This window comes from Nicotiana tabacum, chromosome 12 (assembly GCF_000715075.1).
Source record: "Nicotiana tabacum cultivar K326 chromosome 12, ASM71507v2, whole genome shotgun sequence".
NCBI lineage: Eukaryota > Viridiplantae > Streptophyta > Magnoliopsida > Solanales > Solanaceae > Nicotiana > Nicotiana tabacum.
Window position 1 is genome coordinate 83,416,071 of NC_134091.1, and position 23,440 is coordinate 83,439,510.

The 23,440-nt window shown below is 37.5% G+C and overlaps 1 protein-coding gene across 10 annotated transcripts; it reads right to left on the reverse strand.

The window, feature by feature from the left end:
• Positions 1-8,196: 8,196 nt before the first annotated feature.
• Positions 8,197-16,198, reverse strand: LOC107822648 (squamosa promoter-binding-like protein 3). Of its 10 annotated transcripts, none has more exons than XM_016649225.2 (6): positions 16,042-16,197; positions 15,815-15,934; positions 14,917-15,652; positions 14,614-14,750; positions 13,711-13,956; positions 8,197-8,797 (listed from the first exon to the last, which is right to left on the reverse strand). In XM_016649225.2, exons 3-6 carry the CDS (start codon positions 15,582-15,584, stop codon positions 8,451-8,453), a joined length of 1,398 nt encoding a protein of 465 aa, XP_016504711.2. In that variant the 5' UTR covers positions 15,585-15,652; positions 15,815-15,934; positions 16,042-16,197; the 3' UTR covers positions 8,197-8,450. The 10 variants fall into 10 exon arrangements, with proteins under 10 accessions (XP_016504711.2, XP_016504684.2, XP_016504699.2 ...); XM_016649198.2 differs by having other exon boundaries at positions 14,917-15,684; XM_016649213.2 differs by having other exon boundaries at positions 14,917-15,722.
• Between the last annotated feature and the right edge of the window lie 7,242 nt (positions 16,199-23,440).

The window sequence follows — 23,440 nt, forward strand, 5'->3', positions numbered from 1 at the left end:
AGGTTGTACCATCGACTGAATACTTACTTATGGTGAACGATGAAGGAAGGCATTATACCGTTTGCCTCCTAGAGAAAAAGTACAGTTGTGGGCGGTTCCAAGTTGACGAATTACCATGCCCACACGCTTGGGCTGTCTTGAAGAGCAAGTTTCTAATGCCAGAAGATTATTGCTCTGACTATTACAAACCAAAGTCTGTTGTAATGACATACGAGGTGCCCGTGTATCCGCTGCCTGACCGAAATGAATATACCAGCACATATATCAGAGAAAGTTGTCTTACCACCCAAATGGAAAAGATCTCCTGGAAGGCCAAAGAAGAAGCACGATAAGCCGTTCAGTGAATTGTTGCAGAAGAAAAATCAACATTCGTGTAGTATATGTGGGCAGGGAGAACATAATAAGCGTACTTGTAGAAATGCTCCACGTAGGAATTAGTTCATATTCTGATTTGTATTACTGCAATAACGATGTGTCATAGATTCCTGTGACAATTTGAATAATACATATTGATTTATTGGTGTATTGGATTATTGCGTGATGAATATTTTTAGTACAGTTAGTAAAAATATTATTTAGTAAACTGCTAAATACATACTGCATTTATTTTTTGAATAAATATGAATACATACAGGTGCAGTTATATCTGAATACATATATACAATCTGCTGAATACATATTAATACAAACTGCATTATATGTACATTACAATCTGCTAAATACATATGAATACATAATGCTTAATATATAATGGAATATATATGAATACATTATGTAGATATATTTGAATACAGTCGAATACAAACTGATGTACATATACAATACAATCTGTTGAATACATATGAATACATAGTGCTTAATATACAGTGGAATACATATGAATACATACTACAAATATATCTGAATACATATAAACAATATGCTGAATACATATGAATACAAACTGCAGTTATATATACACTACAATCTGCTGAATACATATGAATACATAATGCTTAATATATAGTATAATACATATGAATACATACTGTATATTATATTCCATATTTTTTAAGTTTGCTCAAAATGAAGTGAAGGCTGGAGAAATGCAAGAAGGAAACAAGGACTTTGCTGGAGAACTATCAATGACTCTTGTTGATGCAAGAAAACTCTCTTATATCATCTATGGTATGAATTTGTTCATCTATCATCAGTGGCATCAATCTTTCCTAGTTCTGATTTTTGCTTCTTTGTAACACTAAAAACTTGTCAGTTCGTTTCTTCATATTCTTTTAAAAATAAAAAATGATGTGTACATATTCTAATCTGGTGAAAGAAAAAAGAAAGATGGTATTTGTTTGAAAATCAGTCGAAGATCAATGTGACTTCCATTGCATGAATAACTACTTTGAATATTATATACATCTGATGACTATATTCCATAGTTTACTAAAGGATTATTTTTAGTAAACTGCTGAATACATATTGCTTATATACTTTGAATACATATGAATACATACTGCATATATCATGTTGAATACATATATACATCTGCTGAATACATATGAATACAAACTATTAAATATATACTGCTGCACAAAACAGTGAAACCAAGTGAAGTTTTGAAATTATAAACTGCTGAATAAATATTTTGAATACAGTGCATAAAGTGAATACATGAGTTGTTCTTAACAGAATACCATCTTTACCAAAATAATATTCAAAAAATTATCTTCACAGAAAACTATCTTCAAAAACTATATTCACCGAAAACTATCTTCATAGAAGTATCTGAATCTGTCATTCGTCTAACAATCTTTACGTGCTTCATTGTCGCTTATGGCATCGGCATCTATCTTCCGCATAGCATAGTCCCAAAGAAGGGCATCATATCTTTGACGGAGTAAATTGGCATCAAATGTTGTTTGTGGAACCAATCCATAAGTGCTCAAATACTCTGCATATGCCGCGACATGCAACCCACAATCCATGAAAATGTAGATTGACACAATTAAATAAAACTCATATTATTAGTATTATAAATGATACAAGAATACAAAAAGGAATGAATTCATACATGCTCTCAGCCGTTTGTTGAGGCACATTCGAAATAAAAACAACTGCAAAGGAATCAGTTTGTGTCTTGTCATTGTATACTGGTTCACGAGACCAATCTATTCCTTGCTTATCTCTGTAGAAACCACTGATCGATAGGTACATAGGTACAAGCTTAGGAAGCTTATCTATCTCAGTACGCACATAAGCATCATGGCATGCTGATCGGTAGGAGTCATATACGTTGATACATCTCTCCTTAAATGAGACAACTGCCAATATCCAATGAAGTTTGTCCTTCAAGTTAACTGGTATCAAGACATTGTCAACCGTATGCCATGGTATATTAGCTAGCAATATGTAGCCCCCTTATGTATTCACATACAACATCTTATTTCGTGGCTACACTTGCATTACTATCTGTATCATTATACTTGTCGAATATTTCAGCAACTCTTGTCTTGAATATACAATCAACAGTTGTATATTTGAAGTTGGTAGTATGGTTATAATTGCCCTTCTTTCTCAGGTAGTAGAATATAACATCAATATGTTGTATATAAAATTGAATAAATATCGTCAGTAAATGTTGAATACATGTACTTGTTTAACTGTGCATACAAGTTAATACATACCGTTAAAAAGTGCTGCAGTAATTAGTGTATACACTTATATACATATTGATGAATGCATACTACATATAACAAATTGCTAGAAATAACATTGAAAAACAATGAAGTTTGAGATAAAATGTTATCATTGATTATAGTGCATACATCAAAATACAGTGAATTCAATGAAAGCATAGAATACACTAACATACATTGAATACAGTATGTCAATGTATTTCTGTTAATATCGAATACATATGAATACATTGTGTTCAGATACATGAATAACATGAATACAGACCTTATATTAGAATAACAAAACAGTGAAACACAATGTATTGACAAACTATGTATCAAAATATGAAATAAACTGAATGTACAAGTGTTATATCTTACATCGTCATTCCATAGTTGACCGTCAAATGAGAGAAGATAAAACCAATTTTTTGAAGTGACTTCATGAACTCCAAAATCCAACCGTATAGGCAGTGTTGACTTGTGTTTCTTGTAATGGTCTTCTTTATCCTTTCTACAATGATTTGGAGAAAAATATTACATTCACATAATAATTGATAAAATACATACATTGTAGATCGATGAAATTAACTCACTTTTAATCATGTTTAGCCAAAAGACCATCACGAACCCATTTTTCAAATTCTTGAATGACTAACGTATGATGTGGCCCCGATATTAAATCATTTTCAAAAGGGTGTTTCTTGTCATATGTGGCAATCAACTTTACTGAGGTACCTATAGTTCATCGTCATCATTAGTAGCTACATCTAATTATAGTTATCATGAGAAAATATATCAAAACTTTATAAAACGTAGTTTTTTTTATATGTATTTACTAACCGGCCGAGTCGAAGTTTGACTCGTAAGGCGAAGAATACCATCGACTTGGACGTCGAGTCCTATGAGAGGGTAAAAGAGTTGAATCAACAACTTTTGCTGCTTGATGTATCACAATTCGAGCGTCTGAAATTTGACTTGGAAGGTACTCATCCGCCAACTCAAATTGTGATACATGTATTTCTCTGGATACATCCTCGTCAGTTTCAGGTGGTATGACAAACGGCACCTCCGGTGGAGTAGGCCCTTCCTTTCTTACTTCACCACATACAGGATTAACATCAGTAGATGCAACTAATATGTCACCACATACAGGATTTACCTCATTAGATTGTGGGAATTCATCGGCAAGAATATCGGTTTTCAGCTTCTTTTCCATAACCTTATAATACCCAATATAATGTATTAATATAGCACATGTTTTACAAGAATGTATTTGTCATATTAGTAAAAAAAAAAAAAAAAAAAATTTCATAGTAGGCGTATAGATGATGATTCTGTTAATGTATTTCCATGTATTGGAATGTATTCTGATTAATGTATTTTGATGTACACTTGAATAAAATGAATGATAATGTATTATGAATAATGTATTCTGAATAATGTATTTTGATGTATTTTGTATTGTGACTCATTTATGTTGTTGTATACATGATTAAACTGAAAAATTATGAATGTTGTTTTGCAATATGTATTTAGTAAATCATAAAACATGTGATACTATATGCACATGTATATAAGTGTATTATGTAACATGTATTGTTATACATATAATACTGTATTCACATGTATATTAGTGTATTCAGATTATATTTACACAAAACATATACAGACTTGCATATATACTAGAGAGGTTAAAAAATGTTAACCTCTGAATTCTCCCCAACAGGTATATCATGTTGTGTTTAGCATTTGGGATTATTATGCAAGTTGGCCTCGGTTGACATTTGAATACCACCATCATGTCTCCCAGTATATTTTTTTCTTTGGTAAATCCTTTCTGTATTCTGATTGGCTTTTGCATTTTCAAAGAGCTTTTTGAAATTTTCGTTGATCAATGTTCGTAGAGAAGTGAACTCACCCATCACCTAATGAATACAAAAATAATTATAGATGGGTTAGAAACATATATGAAAGTTAATACACGAACGGTAAAGTTGAATATGTTTTAACAATACTTACATAATCCTTGAATGAATTTAGATCCTGCCTCAAATCATACAAATTATCAGATTTAGAATATGCCGGCTTCTTAGAACTCAATACAGTTTTCTTGAATTCAATCTTATCAGTAGGAGGAAACTTGGTTTGAGGTATTGCAAGCACATGTGGGATTGGACTATCTGTAGTTGAGGGATCACTTAACTGATGTTTGTGCTTTTTGTGGGGCGGTGATGAAGATGGACCAACGCTTGCATCAAATTTTTTCTTAGGTTGAAGAGGCGGTGTTGGACTAAAGTCATCAGAATCATCATCATTGTTGTCTGAAGGAATAGGACTTTTCTCTACATCAACGCCATCCGGAGGAACCTGAATAACAGCAAGCTCTGTAGCGGTAGGTTGAATGTTGCTGTATTTCATCTAAAAACTGGAACACACTCAATGTGAGCTGTAAACTGTATTATATATTCTAATGTATTCCAGTAAAACAGGAAAACTGTGATACAGTTGTATGATGTATGCAACTGTATTTAATTTTTAATTTCAATATTGTGTCATGTATTCAACTGTATTCAGCTTGCTTATGAAAACAGGACATAAATGTATTATGAATGCAACTGTATTTAATTTTTAGTTTCAATATTGTATTATGTATTCTTCTGTATTCGATTTAATTATGAAAACAGGGGCATTGATGAATGATGTATGCAAATGTATTTGATTAACAATTTTAAAAAAAAAATTTACTAACAGAAATATATGTTGACTAAAATAACAGACAATTAAATAATAGTAACTTACCACGTTTCCTTGGTCGTTGAACATGTTGTTCACCAAGTAAGCATAAGTTAGCTGGTTGACTCTAGATTTCCAATTGAGTATTCTGGGCATCCGGTTATCAACTCGAAGTGTAATTTTGGGGTCAATCTTTGAACAGCACTCATAAAACCATACTTGCATAGCAAAAGGAATCCCAGCTATCCTGTAGTATTTCTTCTGAGAATTCATCTTCTTGCTTATAGATCTGATAAGGGCCTGGAATGCATCCTTACCCCATGGATAATCAGAATATCTCCCACTCTCGACCAAGTCAAAATGTAGTCTTGGGATGATTGTGCATTTCTTCTCGGAGGATAATATGAAAGTACGAATGAAATACAACAAAGCTATCTTAATAGCATCCCCATCGTTATCTCATTATTCGGAGGTGAATCATAGAACACCAAAAGCTGTGGTATCTTATGGACCTAACATAGGTCACATACCTCACGACATAAGATTGAAAGACATAACCCCAATTTTTGTCATCAAAGCACTTCACCAAATCTTTCTTCTTGACATTCTTTGCACCGCCAAAGTATGTATCCACAATCCTATTAGGCTTCTTTGTGTTAAACCAAAAATCTTCAGCATCACTAACATAATTGAGACAAGTGACTATCGGAAACTCCCTGATTGAGAAGCATAATTTTGTACCATTCATATTTATTGAAAATGAATCATCATGGCTTTCTTCCAGCTGTAGAACCATGAAGCACCTGAATAATTGATGTTGAACCTCACAGTGCTTCATTTCGATGAAACTTCCAAAACAAGTATTACAAAATAATTTGTACTGCTCTGGTGTAAGCTTCTCTTTGAGGTCGGAGACTATGTTTGTGTTAGTGTAGGAACTGATATGTGATGATACAACAGGCGGGTGTTTAACAAAAAGTTTTATTTCCTGCATACAACAAAAATTAAAAAGATAAAATAAATGATTGAAAATACAGATGAATACATATATTTGGAATACATAACACATTCATGATTTACAAACATAATGTATTGATAATTACTACAAAAAATGAGAGATATGACAATGACTATTGTTCTAAATACAGCAGAATACAGTTGGCTTGAGAATGATGATGAGAACACTTAGTTGGAATACATCACTAAAGCTAGAACACCATACATCTAAATACATTTAAATACAACAGTGAAAGTCACTGTAATAAGTATTTATCAGTGTTGGCACTATTGAATACATATAAATACATCAAAATACAAAGAATAGAAAAACAGTGTATATGGTAATAATCAATGTATGAGGACTAAAATACATATAAATACATCTACGGTTACCTTTTCGCTCAGTGTTTCCGAGCTAATTCCTGTATCGACCTTTTTTCCCTTAACCCCTGAATCGTCATCCATAAGTTTTCTTCTCTTTTCCGCATCATGAAGTGTTGATTCTTTCGAAAATTTCTCAAATTGGGCTTGTTTCGATGTGTCATTGCGTATTTTTATTCTCTTTTTCGCAACTGTATTTGCTGCTGAACCTGCAAATACATGTTCCGCTTGAGTGGTTTGCAAATCGAAAGATGATCCTTCGAAATTGAGTGCTTTGGTCGGTATACCTCGGATAACCCTCTTGTAAGGAGTTGAATCAGCCATTGGAGAAGAAATTTCAAGTTTTCTATAAAAGCATAACAATGGTGATTATTTCTATAAAAAATAGTACAGAGATACAGAAGAATAGAGGTGCCAGCGAAAATCTAACAAGTTTAACACTTACCATAACTTTTTTGAGCAATCAATTTTGAAAATTGAGAGAGAGAATGGAGATGAATCAGTTGATAATGGTGGTTGTATTCGTGGGGAAGATACTGGATTGGGAGAGAGATAGTGGAGAGAGATGTGGGTTTAGCAAAATTGTATACAATACCTCTGTTATTGAGAGAGAGAAAAGAAAGTAGGAGAGAGAAAATTATTTCACAACGTATTTAATGACTTAACAGTAGGAAGTAACCATAAATACATAATTTATTATAAAACCTAAAAGGTAGCTATAGAAAATAAATTTTTAAAAAGGTATTTATTTATAATAAATAAGGTGTAAAGGTTTGCTATAGGAGGTAAAATTTCCTATTTTTATTGTCCCTGGTTTGCTCTGCATCCTTTAAAAAAACTTGTATATAAAGTTCAACAAACGAAATTGAAATTGATCCAAAATATTTGAAGGGTAAGTTTTATAGTCTAGGTACTCGTGAAAGTCAGAGAACAATAAGTATGAGTTCAATTCTCACTATTCCCTTCCTCTTTTTCATTTCTTGATCCCCTATGTAGATCTAGACAAATCTAGGAAAAGAAAAGCATAAGCTTAGGGACAAACATCCACTAGCATAGAGAAATGAAGACTACTGATTACTTAATGCCAATACATCTACACAAAAAGAAAATTACTACGATCTCCGCTGAGCAGAAATGAGCTTTTAAAATAAGAAATGACGGATACGTCAGTATCACAATTTGCTAAGGCTCTCGCCGTTTATGCAAGTTCATTTGTCTTGACACATGAGTCATTTCCACCCAGAAATTCAAGGTGAAGGTAAAACCAGATTCAACCGAATCCTACGTCCACAATTCAGAACGATTTTAGATAAATCTGACTGTCTGGCATTTTAGATACCAGACATCAAATCTGTGTGGTAACATCATGTCAGTGCAGAAACAAGAAAACATGACAATTCTTCGAAACTCCTGTTGTTGATTTAAGTTTTTCTTATCAAAGATTTTACTGCACATTTTCAATCAAAAGTTTTTTTCCCAAGATGGGATGTTCAATGTCCGGAACTCCATGTACATCTGTTCTGCCACTTTAGAATGACAGAGTGCTTCCAATACCCTACTTATGAACCATCTGGTTGGTCCCAGTTTAACAACTGCTTAAATGGAGATGCAAAGCCAGCAAAAACTGAAATCCAATCCTGACGTTGAGGGGTTCGTTGAATAGTATACCCCGTGTCAGCTCAATCCATTGAAATAGAAGTTGTCAAATGGATCTTTGGAAAGCTGAAAGCTACCACCACTATGACCATTAGCAACCAAAGCATGGATGCGTGGATTGAGTAGATATTGCTCGGCCTGCCAGTGTTCAGTGGACCCAAGTGGCGAATTCTCAAGAATCACCTGCTGCTCCGTTATGCTGATCTGGTTTACATGTGTGGGGTGGCCAATTGAATTTACATGTGTGGGGTGGCCAATTGAAGTAGATTCAGGCTCGGATGAAGATTTATTTGACAGAAGAGAGAGAGCACGAGGTAATTCTGGTTCCGCACCCATATTGAGAGACAACATGTTCTCCTTCACACCTGATAGAGAAACCAAAGAGTTTAGATTAATAATCAAACAATCACAATAATAATATACTTTTTCAAATAAAAGTAATGACATATTGTGTATTCTTAAACAATTTGGTGAATCTAATTATCTAGCATTTCCAGTTACTTCCGGGAACACGTGTGAAATTAAGAGAACTCTCAGAAAACTGATTAAAGACTGCTTCCCCTCAAACTTTATAGCATCTTTCACGATTCAGGGTGACAAGCATAGCATTTTCTACATTCTTCTCTCTTAATTTCTCCTTAGAAGCCTTCCACAAACACAATTTGGCTAATCATGAAAGAAAACAAACTAAATTGGATTCAAACAAGTGATTCCTATTATACCTACAAAGGGCAGAAAATTCTTCTGCTACCAGCAGCCTTGTAATTAGTTTACATGTTATATAAACTAAATGTTTTTATACCATCTACGAGAGGAAAACCAACAATTCAGTTACGTCTTCTTTACTCTGATCAGAAACCTATCAATGCTGGAGGCAAATTGCATAAGAAATCAAACACACAAGCATCTCCCATCACGCATCTCCAGACTCCCGTCAAATAAAGTGTAGATTTCAAGAAGAAGAATGAAACTTCTTGTATTTCAGTATGCTTTTACATCCAATAAGCACTAGTATTAATACAGAGGTTCCTATGGCTAATTTAGGAAAGAAAATCAATTACAGTTATTACACAAATCAATTAGAATAAAATCTCCTAGAATAGAATAGAATCTCCTAAAATTAAGTTTCCTACAATCAAGCTAGTCAACATAATCAAATCTCCTAAAATTAAGTTTCCTACAATTAAGCTAGTCAACATAAAGCGTAACTCAAATTTTTTCCCAGCATTTCTCTGGCTTGCCCAAGAGTTCTCAATCAGATCCAAGAAGAAAACTATGTTCTACTTCTTAATGTACTAAATTTCTAGCCGCCTGCACATGGTTTCCTCGGCCGATGAAAGAAAATATATATTCTAAGAGTACCTGATGGAGTCTTTACATTCCACCAAATGAAAAGTGTCAGCACTAGATAACCTTTCTTTGCTAGTGGTATTCAGACAACTTGCCCACACCTCGACTAATCCACAGAGCACCTGCAACTCTCCACCAACACATGCAATCAATAACTTTGTCCACCAGAGTTTAGACAAATGGGACAAATTCACCTAGTATGCTTTTGTTTCAAAATTGTCACTCTAGCTGACTAGCTCTTTGACTGTCGGGCTACCCTCTTGGGGTGTACCAGCACTAGATACCAAGTATTTTCAAATAAACTTGACAAGTTTACTCATAGCTATAAAGTAAAGAAATAAACCTTTGCAACCCCTAATTTTTGGCATGCTTAGTGCATATTACTTATATAACACATGCTACTGAACACTTCACTTCTTTTCAACATTGCTTACAATGTGAAGCGTGAGGGAACCAACTTAACCATTCTCACCTATGTTGCTTAGACCTTTCAAAATCCCGGCTGCACCCGTGTCGATCCGACATGATTTGGGCATGGGTGCGGGATCCACACCAGAGCAAAACTGAATCGAGATGCAAAAGAATCTATATTCCCTATCTCATATTCTCTATCCCCTAAATTAGCCTAATTAGATTCTTCTTCTTTTTTTGTGTGGATTTCTTGACTTCTCGCCAAGAGGGCTATTTTGGTACTAAATTCACTAAGTCTCTTAATTCTTAATCAATGAGTTAGGCTAAAATATCAAAAAATAGGAGCGAAAACTTGACTTAATCTGGACTTGTTTGGCTTTGTGCTTAGACAGCTCGCATTTCGTAAAAATAAAAAAGAGCATGACTCAACGTACCTTGGGTGCTTTGCTTTGATCAAGAAATAAAGATTGATTGGATATTCAATTTTAGCTCAATAACTTTAATTAATCGAAATATATAATTATGTGTCGTACTACATTTATTGGCCATATTCCAGCACTTGTATCCACAATCCGAACCATATCCCAAAATCCTAAAATTTATGTGATGAAGAATCCCACCTCTAGATCCGCACCCATACTGGATACCCGCACCCGAGTTTGAAACTTATTATCTCACCCTCTTTCAGTTGTGAACCTTGAGGCGGTAACAAGTTTATGTTTTCACCTAAATCTTTCAATTTTCCTAGATACTACGTGTGCAAGAAGAGAGAAAATAATTAATGATCCACAACCACTACAAACTTTTATTAGTTTTTGATACATCCAAGTTAGGTGTTACGAACCAGTTGATCACCCACCAACAAACTGGTTAAGACGGTCTATATTCAGCTTCAACCATTATTTTAGGTCTCAGAAATAAAACTTGGCTAATTTGCAATTGAACATATCTTATGAACTTGAACCCTCGTGAGCCTAGCATTAGGCCTTTAAAAGAAACTAAGGATAGACAATCCCAAATCAGGTAACACCAATCATTTCTACCATTTGCAGAACCAATCTTTGTACCCAAACAAACAAGGCTTTTTTTTATTTTTTACAATAGCCCCCACAAACAAGGGTTTCCTATGGCATAAAAGTAAAGCTTTCAATAAGGTGCTTCTTGTCACTCATCAGATATAGGTCAGTGTCACAAAAGGAACATTCAGAATATGAAATTTATCCAATAGGTTCACCAGGAAGGTTTAGTACTCTTGCAAGCCATGTGGTTATAATGCAAATATCAGAAGCTATACGTAGATACTATTGCAGCCACAAAAAGCCATTAGTAATTATCCAATAACTTGATAGAAATCTTTAGAGAGAGCTAGCAGTAATTTTTTATTTTTTTTGATAAGGTAAAGATTTTATTAATAAAGGTACCAAGATGGTACAAAGGTTACATCAAGAGCAGTCAAACACCTGCAACAGCAGAACTTCAGTTACAAGTTTCCTAGCAAATCCAAAAACTCTAAATACTGATCCGCACTCTCAGCTAAACACCGTTTACACCAAAAAAGAATTGCATACAATTATTTTTAATTCTAGAGATATGAATCCTCCTATTCTCAAAGCAAGCACTGTTTCTTTCTTCTCAAATGGTCCAGAAGATGCATAAAGGAATGGTTCTCCAAAGCTGCTTCTTACTTCTTATTATCTTCTGTCCTTGCCAGCTAAATAATAATGATTTTATGTCTAAAGGCATAGTCTAAGAAACACCACACAGATTCAAGAAAAGCTCCCAGCACTGTTTAGCAATTTTACAGTGGATAAACAGGTGGTTAACAATTTCCAACTCTTCTTCACATAAATAGCACCTGTTACTTAGACTAAATCCTCTTTTTTGTAGATTATCTTGCGCAAGACAAGCTTCTCTGATGGCAACCCACCCAAGACAAGCCACTTTGGTAGGCGCTCTGGTTCTCCATAACATTTCCAAGGCCAATTAGAATCATAAGAATCAGATTGTTTCTGGAGAAGGTTACATCAGCTTTTAACAGAGTATTGCATTTCACTACTTGCTGTCCATACCAATTGATCCTCCTTGTTTTGCTCTATCACTGTTGTGTTCAACAATTGGAGTATCTATCCCACTTCTTCCATCTCTCAGTCATTAAATCCTCTTCTGAAGTTTAATTGCCAGCCATTTGTGGAGTAAAACTCGGCAACATGTCCATTGTTCATTTTTCTTAGCACCGAGGGGAAGTCCCAAATAAACTGTAGGTAAATTCTCCACCTTACATCCCATTACATCTGCTAATTCCTCTATGTAGTGATCTGCGTTAATGCTGAACAAACGACTCTTTGCTAGATTCACCTTTAATCCTGACACAGCTTCAAAGGCTAAAAGAACCCCCTCCCCTTTGGTACAAAATTTGTTCTTTCTCTGCTCCACAAATCATCAAGGTATCATCTGCATAGAGGATATGTGTAATATCACAGCTAACATCACCCCTTCTTCTGATATTCAAACCTCTGAGCCAGCCCATTAGCTCTGCTCTTTTCAGCATATTACTGAGAATTTCCAATACCAACACAAAAAATATGGAGATAAAGGACCCCCTGTTTTATCCCCCTAATAGATTTAAAGAAACCTTGAGGATTCCCATTGATAATAACTGAGAATCTTACTGTGGAGATGCAATAGTCAATCCAACTTATCCACTTTTCCCCAAAGTTCATTTGTCTCATGATATCTAGTAGGCATGCCCAGTTAACATGGTCATATGCCTTCTCAAGATCTAATTTGCATAACACCCCTTGTCTTTTAGTTTTGAGAAAATATTCCACACATTCATTTGCAACCATTGATTCATCAACAATCTGTCTCCCTCTTATGAATGCATTTTGATTATCTGATATCAAATTCCCTATCACCAGCTTGAGTCTTTCTGCTAGCACTTTAGCAATGATTTTGTATACAGACCCCAATAAGCTGATTGGTTTGAAATCCTTTATTTCTATTGCCTCCCTCTTTTTTGGTATCAAAGCAATGAAAGTTGCATTCAAGCTTTTAGTAAAATTTGCTTCCTGAAAGAACAAATCTATAGTATTCCACACATCACCCCTGACTATACTCCAACACTTTTGAAAGAAATGTAGATTGAAACCATCTGGACCTGGTGCCTAATCTCCTTTAAACAGCTTTATAACCCTTTCCACCTCTTCCATTGTGACAGGCCTCTGAATCCATTCTTTTTCCTCCTCTGATAGTTTATTTAAATCATCCGCATTCCACTTTGGCCTTCAATGTTCAGATTCACTAAAACGATTATTGTAGAACCCCACAATATGCTCCTTTATCAAAAGCATTAATAGAAGTAATATCCAACACAAAAGCAGCAATATCCAACACAAAAGCAGAGATCTTTCTATTAGGTCAAGAAAAGAAAAGATTAATGATGGAATTTCGTGCATAATATAGGAGAACTACAAACAGAAACAATTATAGTGCGGGGTTCCTTGGTCGTGAAACAAACCTTGGCTGAAGACCTCGGTGGTGGTGCCCTTGGATGCATCGGTCTGCATTTTAGTTGCCCCTGGAAGCTTGATTTCCCCCACAAGTGACTGCACATTAATACTGCCAGCTTTGTAAGGCTTTGAAGTTAACCCTCTTGTTATTGTGAACTTGGGAACTTCAGAGGTTCCCCGGGTAGAATCTGCAGTAGTTTTAGATTGGAGAAGGAGGCCATTGTTGAATACAAAATTCATCGATTTGCTATTATCTGTAAATGTAGAAGCACATACAATGATACTTAGTGGCTAAGCACAAAACAAAACAATGTAAGAAGTGTCTTTCAGTTAGATGATAAGGTAGAGACCTGAAAATAAAAGGTTTCAGTTAGCTCCCTACTGATATCCCAACCACAATCTCCAGCACCACAACAAGAAAGGGATAATAAGACAACAGAACTTGGAAAATGTAAGATGAGGTGAACTAAAAGTTGGATAAACCTCCACTGGCAGAGCATGAGCAAGGAAACACGACGGTATGATACTTATAGAAGACTTAAAGTAAAAGCCATATTCCGAAGTCAGTAGAAGCATTGATCGACATAAGCAGCATATCTCATTTCACATGCAGAACCTCGTGGGCTTACTTTCCAAAAGACAATTGTCGGAGCGCAAATATTCTTACAGGTATGCATCATTTAATTGAATAAAACTGATATCTGATGTCTTAAAATGTATGGATTATGCAAAACAATGCCACAAAAATTGGTTGTTTTCCAGAAAAGTAATTTCTAATAGAAATATTGACAATTAGCCACACATTCCTGTCCTTGTTATATTATTCTTCTTTGTAGCTCTTGCTGAAGCGTTTCATATGAATGATCATGTTATAGTTCAGAAGAAGCCCAATCTTAACATAGGCACCATACCATAGAACCATGAAGAAAGCCTAGTCGAGTTAAATTGGATAGTTTCCTGCTGTGGCTTGCGGCGGCGTGCATTGTGATCAGAAAGCCTCCTGCGACAGCTTCGCTTCTTTTCATCAAAATCAGACAAGCTATGGAACCTTCAGTGGGGAAAGAAGAAACTGAAGATGTTTAATTATGGTTCCATCCGCCTTGATTATTAACCCCCTCCCCCCCCCCCCAAAACACCGTAGGAGCTATACATCCAGAAGAACACGTTATTATTAACAAAAATTTGGAAGCCAAACATCTAACTACAAGTTTTACCTGCTACACTGCTGACAAAAGCGCCGCTCGGCACCTCCTATGATGACCTTTGGGCATTTGGAATGACTGTGACAAACACGATGCTTTCGGTGATATTCTTTAGCTGAAGACAGATCAAGATTGCAGCCCTCAACCAGACAGCGCGGAATTAGTGCATTCTGACTAGATGATTTTTTTTTCTTTGCTGCACTAACAGATGATACAGGGATTGAGGAGGAGGACGGGAGCTTAACACTGCTTCCACCACTGTTGCTTTCAACTGTTCGCTTACCAAGTTTCAGACCAGTCAATGGTCCATCATAGCCTATCAAAGCCTCCATGGGTGGCGAACATCTAGATAGCTCATCTCTGCACTGTTCCACATCCTTACCAAGATTCCCTTGAGAGCCATTAGAAGCTTCAAAAGTGAAGCTGGATGCTTTCAGCGTCTCGTTTGGTGAAGAGTCGGTAGAAGCTGATATTGAGCTCTTGATTGAAGAACTACGCCCCATGTCAGAGCCATAACCACCAACACTACTGCCAAACCCTGACAGATTGAAGGATCTGCGATCAAGTTCTCCCTCTTCATCAACTCCCCAATCTGTTAATTGCAGTTCTTTCGGACTTCCACAGGCCTCCGAACCAAACATCATCAGGTCTCCCCACTCCCATTTTACATTCCACTCCATATTGTAAAAAGAAACAACAACACGGCTCCACTAAAATTTCAGCATGCACAAGAAACCGGGAAACAGATCTGCATAACCCCACAACATATTCCTAGTCGGACTAGTACATAATTTCACCAAAAAGGGGCAAATAACCAGCTTCATCAGAAAATAGGGAGAACAAGAATGAAGAAGCAAAACGATAAAAGAAAAATCGAATAGGATTAAACACAAAGAAGAAGAAACCTTACACAGAGGCTCATCATCCCATGATGCAACTAAGCTTGTTCACAAACTTGATGTTGTACTCCATAGCTGTAACTCACTAATTGCAAAAACCGTCTTCTTTCTAATCGAACTTCTTTCCAGTTCTATACCCAAAGCAAGCAGAAGCAAATTAAGACAATATATAATCAAAATACACAGTATGACGCACAAAGAATCAATAATCATCAACTCCAGATAAAAGTACTTTTACCAAGCTGCTTGATTTCCCAGTAGCAGACAAGAATTTAAAACTATGGTTGACTAAGAGACAAAAGATATAGAACTGCTCGAAAAAGACTTGTATAAAATTCAGTCAGAGACCACAAATATCTGATATGGGTTACACAATGTGGTTATGTTGTATACAATTTATTAACACTACGACATCGTTTTCAGTCACTGTTTCTCAAAAACAAATAAATATTGAATGATTAAGTTTCCATCAGCGCCTGAAAGGATAATAATGAACAATTTATGCTGATGCTGATATAAAGCAGATTTAATTTTGTTTATTCAATGATGGTCGTCACGTGATTCAAACAGGAAGAGTACAAGTTTCTGGTGCAATTATAGATTTTGACCACAAGGGTAGTTACTATTCCCTTCCTTCCTAGTTATGTGAACCTATTTGGGTGGGTACGGAATTTAAGAAAAAATAAATATTTTTAAAATTTGTGATTCTAAATAATTCAAAAAGGGGCCCAGAGAATTTGTGTGGTTATAAAAGCTTCTCATTAAGGGTAGAATTGTAAGCTTAAGTAAAATTATTTCTAAATTTAGAAAGGAATTATTCTTTTTGAAACTGACCAAAAAGAAAATAGATTCACATAAACTGAAACGGAAGTATTAGTTAATCTTTAGTATGGTCCCCCATCTAGGGTTTCATTGGAATCAAACACCGAAAGTGGAAGAGAAACTTGTCCGTGCTAATACTACTATTACTACAAATGAAATCAAACGACATCGTTTACGACTGAAAGAAAGCGAGAAAGCAAGAAAATCAAGAATAGAAAATATATGAAAAATGGCCCCAATCCCCCAGAAAATTTTCCCTTATTTTGGAAGGCCTTAATACTAGCACAAAGAACGAGGTTTTAGGCCTTCGTGGCATTTTACAATGTTGAATTTTAAAAAATATCTTTTTTAAATCTCTTACGTATAAAAGAAAGATCTCTTATGTGTAAAAATAAGTCTTTCATGTATAAAAAAAGAGATGTGGTTATAAAACTAAATACAAGTTTGTAATGAGTCACAAAACCAATTGGGAATAAGAAACCCACTTTGCTAAGATAGAGATGAGGAAATAATTTTGCTTACCTAAGCCAACATAGGAATAGTTTTCTCAACAAAGAAATGAAGGGAAAACTTGCTAAACCAGCAAGTTTTGGAGAATTCTAGCTTTACCAAATTGTATATGGTCGAAACTGATTTCGGTATTCGTACGACTGATCGAGATGGGATCATAATGGACCGAAGAAAGCCTTCATAATATCGAGATGTGATCCGAAGATGGCACAAACGAGCTTCAAATTTCAGGTGCAGGTCAAATACCGAGTTCGAAGTCATTATCGAGCTCGGGTCCGAATCGAACTATGATGAGATGTGATGGAATCGAGCTTAAGGGCCAGAGGCCAACCGATACCGAGCCCAAGTCATTACCAGACCCCGAGTCGGCATCGACCTTAAACCCGCATCGAGCTCTAAAACTGAAAACCGACCAATACCGACCAATGTTGAGTCTGATCAAGATCGAGCTCATAGACAAGAGCCGTTGCAATCGCACTAAGAGAGAGAATCTCGGCGGGAATTAGAAAAAAACTGATTTATCATGGGTTTCCCACTATGTATTTTTAATTATATCTAAAGTAGGATCCCCCACTATAAAGGGAATGACTATATTTCTGTAAAGGAGGAAGTTTGGCATACATTGTAACTCAAATATCATACACTCCCATACTGAAGAATTGTCCTTTTTTAGCTTCATAGATTGATTCATCTTTCTTAATCCATAAATCATCCTCTTTTCAACTTTGCTTATTTTTCATTCTTTATAATTAATATTCGATATTTCTATTTACTCTTACGATTTGTGTCAAGTTATACCACATACCCTTAGAACTACATACAAATTCAACTCTATTCATTTTTTGGGTAAATAGTTTGGCGCCCACCGTGGGGCTAAGGATAATAGTGATTATTTGATACGAATTTGCAAAAATACACCATTTAACACTTGTTTTCGGAAGTGTCTTTGATTTCGGATTAGCAACGACGAGCTATCAATCAAATGGCCTTACCTATCGACAACGAAGCTGGTCTTTAAGGTGAGATCAACAACTTGACGCCCAGGACCGAAAGGCCGCTTGTCGACGCTGATGGAGCTCGAGTCGAAGTGCCATTAGACATTAATTCGCATGTGGTCATTGAGGCAAACCTACATTCTGAACCTGAAAATAGCATTCATGGTGGCACTCGATCTGTAGCTCGAGATACCCATAACGTCGAGGAAAACGGTGTCAGCTTGCGTATGATTTTCGAAATGTTGCAAGCTCAACAGGCAGCAATAGCTCAGTTGTAGAGTCAAACCCAGATACCAAGTAGGCCGGATCCCAGTCCACCCCGAGAAATTGCCCACAGAATGGAACCAGCTATAGTAAGGTCAAATGAGCAAGAGCCGGGGACTAATTCCGAAATTGCTAAGATACTTGAGGAACTCACAAAACGGATTGAAGCAAACGATAAAAAAGTGAAAACATATAACTCCAGGATCGATCAGATCCCGGGGGCACCACCGATACTGATGGGCTTAGATTCCAAAAAATTTACACAAAAGCCTTTCCCCTCAAGCGCAGCTCCTAAACCGATTCCAAAGAAGTTTCGCATGCCCAATATTCCTAAATATAATGGAACGACCGATCCCAACGAACATGTCACCTCTTACACATGTGCCATCAAAGGGAACGATCTAGAGGACGATGAGATCGAATCTGTATTATTGAAAAAATTCGGTGAAACCCTGACAAAGGGAGCAATGATATGGTATCATAATTTACCGTCTAACTCTATCAATTCTTTTGCTATGCTTGCAGATTCTTTCGTAAAAGTACACGCTGAGGCCATAAAAGTCGAGACCAGGAAGTCGGACCTATTCAAGATAAGACAAAAGGATAACGAGATGCTAAGAGAATTCGTATCTCGTTTTCAAATGGAACGAATGGATCTACCACCAGTCACAGATGATTGGGCTATTCAAGCTTTCACCCAAGGTATAAATGAACGAAGCTCGATGGCTTCACGGCGGCTGTAGCATAACCTGATCGAGTACCTAGCTATTACTTGGGCTGATGTTCACAATCGATATCAGTCCAAAATAAGAGTCGAAGACAGACAGTTGGGCTCTGGGTACGTTATTAAAAGGGCTACCAACCGAGAACAGAGGTCGATTAGAGACCGATACCGGCCGTATAGTAGAAATCCTACAAGCTCGGTGTGATAAACGGCTAAAATGATACTACTGCTAAAGTACGACTCCCTGTTAAATTATATTTCGAAACTAACCCTTGCAGGTGTTCGACCAAAGACGAGGATTAATGAATTCGATCAGGAACAAAGATGGATTATTCAACACGAAGCCTTAGGTCTGAAAGCACGCGTTACACTCTTTTTTCCTTAGACTGATTTTGTCCCAAATGGGTTTTTCAGCAAGGTTTTTTAATGAAGCAACCATTGATCGTGCTAACCTGGAACAATTCAACAGTATCCGACGCCTCCTTACAATCAACCTCGAATACTGGGGAGCATACCATTGTCATTGAATATATCAACGATGATTATCAAGTACGGTGCAAAGGAAGTTACTTCGTTATTTCATGGCAACAGGGTCTCGACATGAAATTTTAAAAGGGCCAAATGGTCAAACGGGTCATGCCCATGTAGTTGGACCGAGCCCTGACACAAAACATGAACACATGTATAATGACTTACAAAGAAAAATTTCTTCTTTACCGATATCTTATATCTAAGAAAAATTCCTCTATTTTGAGATCTATTATGCAAACAAGCTTAAGGACCGACCATTACCCCATAAATTGGGGACTGCCAACCAAAAAATCAACGAGTTCGAGAAACACTAACTCGACTATAAAGCCCAAGGGCTACACCGACTCGAGTTCGAGCAACCATTCTCACTCGGGGACTATCTACGAAGCCCAAGGGCTACCCTATTTCGAGTTCGAGCAAGCACTCACTCGACCACTAAGCCTACGGGCTACTCTTATTTCGAGTTCGAGCAATCACTCATTCGACTACTAAGCCTACGGGCTACGTCACTTCGAGTTCGAGCAAGCACTCACTCGACTAATAAGCCTACGGGCTACATCACTTCGAGTTCGAGCAAGCACTCCCTCGACTACTAAGCCTACGGGCTACATTACTTCGAGTTCGAATCACTCACTCGACTAATAAGCCTACGGGCTATATCACTTTGAGTTCGAGCAAGCACTCACTCGACTATTAAGCCTACGGGCTACATTACTTCGAGTGTGAATCACTCACTAGACTAATAAGCCTACGGGCTATATCACTTCGAGTTCGAACAAGCACTCACTCGACCATTAAGCCTACGGGCTACATTACTTCGAGTTCGAATCACTCACTCGACTAATAAGCCTACGGGCTACATCATTTTGAGTTCGAGCAAGCACTCACTCGACTATAAAGCCTACGGGCTACTTTACTTCGAGTTCGAGCAAAGCACTCGCTCGACTATAAAGCCTACGGGCTACCTTACTTCGAGTTCGAGCAAAGCACTCACTAGAATATAAAGCCTACGGGCTACCTTACTTCGAGTTCGAACAATCACTCACTCTACTATAAAGCCTACGGGCTACCTTACTTCGAGTTCGAGCAAAGCACTCGCTCGACTATAAAGCCAACATGCTACCTTACTTCGAGTTCGAGCAAAGCGCTCACTCGACTATAAAGCCTATGGGCTACATTACTTCGAGTTCGAATCACTCACTCGACTACAAAGCCCACGGGCTACTCTTATTTTGAGTTCGAGCAATCACTCACTTAACCATTAAGCATACGGGCTACATTACTTCGAGTTCGAATCACTCACTCGACTAATAAGCCTACGGGCTATATCATTTCGAGTTCGAGCAAACACTCACTCGACTACTAAGCCTACGGGCTACTCTTATTTCGAGTTCGAGCAATCACTCGCTCGACCATTAAGCCTACGGGCTACCTTTCTTCGAGTTCGAGCAAAGCACTCACTCAACTATAAAACCTACGGGCTACATCATTTCGAGTTCAAGCAAGCACTCACTCTACTATAAAGCCTACGGGCTACCTTACTTCGAGTTCGAGCAAAGCAATCGCTCGACTATAAAGCCTACATGCTACCTTACTTCAAGTTCGAGCAAAGCACTCACTCGACTATAAAGCATATGGGCTACATTACTTCGAGTTCGAATCACTCACTCGACTACTAAGCCCACGGGCTACTCTTATTTTCAGTTCGAGCAATCACTCACTCAACCATTAAGCATACATGCTACATTACTTCGAGTTCGAATCACTCACTCGACTAATAAGCCTACGGGCTACATCATTTTGAGTTCGAGCAAGCACTCACTCGACTATAAAGCCTACGGGTTACCTTACTTCGAATTCGAGCAAAGCACTCGCTCGACTATAAAGCCTATGGGCTACCTTACTTCGAGTTCGAGCAAAGCACTCACTCGACTATAAAGCTTACGGGCTACCTTACTTCGAGTTCGAACAATCACTCATTCTACTATAAAGCCTACGGGCTACCTTACTTCGAGTTCGAGCAAAGCACTCGCTCAACTATAAAGCCTACATGCTACCTTACTTCGAGTTCGAGCAAAGCACTCACTCGACTATAAAGCCTATGGGCTACATTACTTCGAGTTCGAATCACTCACTCGACTACAAAGCCCACGGGCTACTCTTATTTTGAGTTCGAGCAATCACTCACTCAACCATTAAGCATACGGGCTATATTACTTCGAGTTCGAATCACTCACTCGACTAATAAGCCTATGGGCTACATCATTTCGAGTTCGAGCAAGCACTCACTCGACTACTAAGCCTACGAGCTACTCTTATTTCGAGTTCGAGCAATCACTCGCTCGACCATCAAGCCTACGGGCTACCTTTCTTCGAGTTCGAGAAAAGCACTCACTCGACTATAAAGCCTATGGGCTACATTACTTCGAGTTCGAATCACTCACTCGACTACTAAGCCCACAGGCTACTCTTATTTTCAGTTCGAGCAATTACTCACTCAACCATTAAGCATACATGCTACATTACTTCGAGTTCGAATCACTCACTCGACTAATAAGCCTAAGGGCTACATCATTTTGAGTTCGAGCAAGCACTCACTCGACTATAAATCCTACGGGCTACCTTACTTCGAGTTCGAACAAAGCACTCGCTCGACTATAAAGCCTACGGGCTACCTTACTTCGAGTTCGAGCAAAGCACTCACTCGACTATAAAGCTTACGGGCTACCTTACTTCGAGTTCGAACAATCACTCACTCTACTATAAAGCCTACGGGCTACCTTACTTCGAGTTCGAGCAAAGCACTCGCTCGACTATAAAGCCTACATGCTACCTTACTTCGAGTTCGAGCAAAGCACTCACTCGACTATAAAGCCTATGGGCTACATTACTTCGAGTTCGAATCACTCACTCGACTACAAAGCCCACGGGCTACTCTTATTTTGAGTTCGAGCAATCACTCACTCAACCATTAAGCATACGGGCTACATTACTTCGAGTTCGAATCACTCACTCGACTAATAAGCCTACGGGCTATATCATTTCGAGTTCGAGCAAGCACTCACTCGACTACTAAGCCTACGGGCTACTCTTATTTCGAGTTTGAGCAATCATTCGCTCGACCATTAAGCCTACGGGCTACCTTTCTTCGAGTTCGAGCAAAGCACTCACTCGACTATAAAACCTACGGGCTACATCATTTCGAGTTCGAGCAAGCACTCACTCTACTATAAAGCCTACGGGCTACCTTACTTTGAGTTCGAGCAAAGCACTCGCTCGACTATAAAGCCTACATGCTACCTTACTTCAAGTTCGAGAAAAGCACTCACTCGACTATAAAGCCTATGGGCTACATTACTTCGAGTTCGAATCACTCACTCGACTACTAAGCCCACAGGCTACTCTTATTTTCAGTTCGAGCAATTACTCACTCAACCATTAAGCATACATGCTACATTACTTCGAGTTCGAATCACTCACTCGACTAATAAGCCTACGGGCTACATCATTTTGAGTTCGAGCAAGCACTCACTCGACTATAAAGCCTACGGGCTACTTTACTTCGTGTTCGAGCAAAGCACTCGCTCGACTATTAAGCCTACGGGCTACCTTACTTCGAGTTCGAGCAAAGCACTCACTCGACTATAAAGCCTACGGGCCACCTTACTTCGAGTTCGAACAATCACTTACTCTACTATAAAGCCTACGGGCTACCTTACTTCGAGTTCGAGCAAAGCACTCGCTCGACTATAAAGCCTACATGCTACCTTACTTTGAGTTCGAGCAAAGCA

Bases quoted from the DNA above. Each gene is read 5' to 3' on its own strand.
- LOC107822648 (XM_016649225.2), bottom strand. From the start codon at position 15,584: ATGGAGTGGAATGTAAAATGGGAGTGGGGAGACCTGATGATGTTTGGT. The intron at 13,957-14,613 runs GTATGGTGCCTA...CTACATTTACAG, and splicing joins GCTTTCTTCATGGTTCTATG to ATAATAGCAAATCGATGAAT. The intron at 8,798-13,710 runs GTTTGTTTCACG...TTTCTCTATCAG, and splicing joins CACCGAGGTCTTCAGCCAAG to GTGTGAAGGAGAACATGTTG.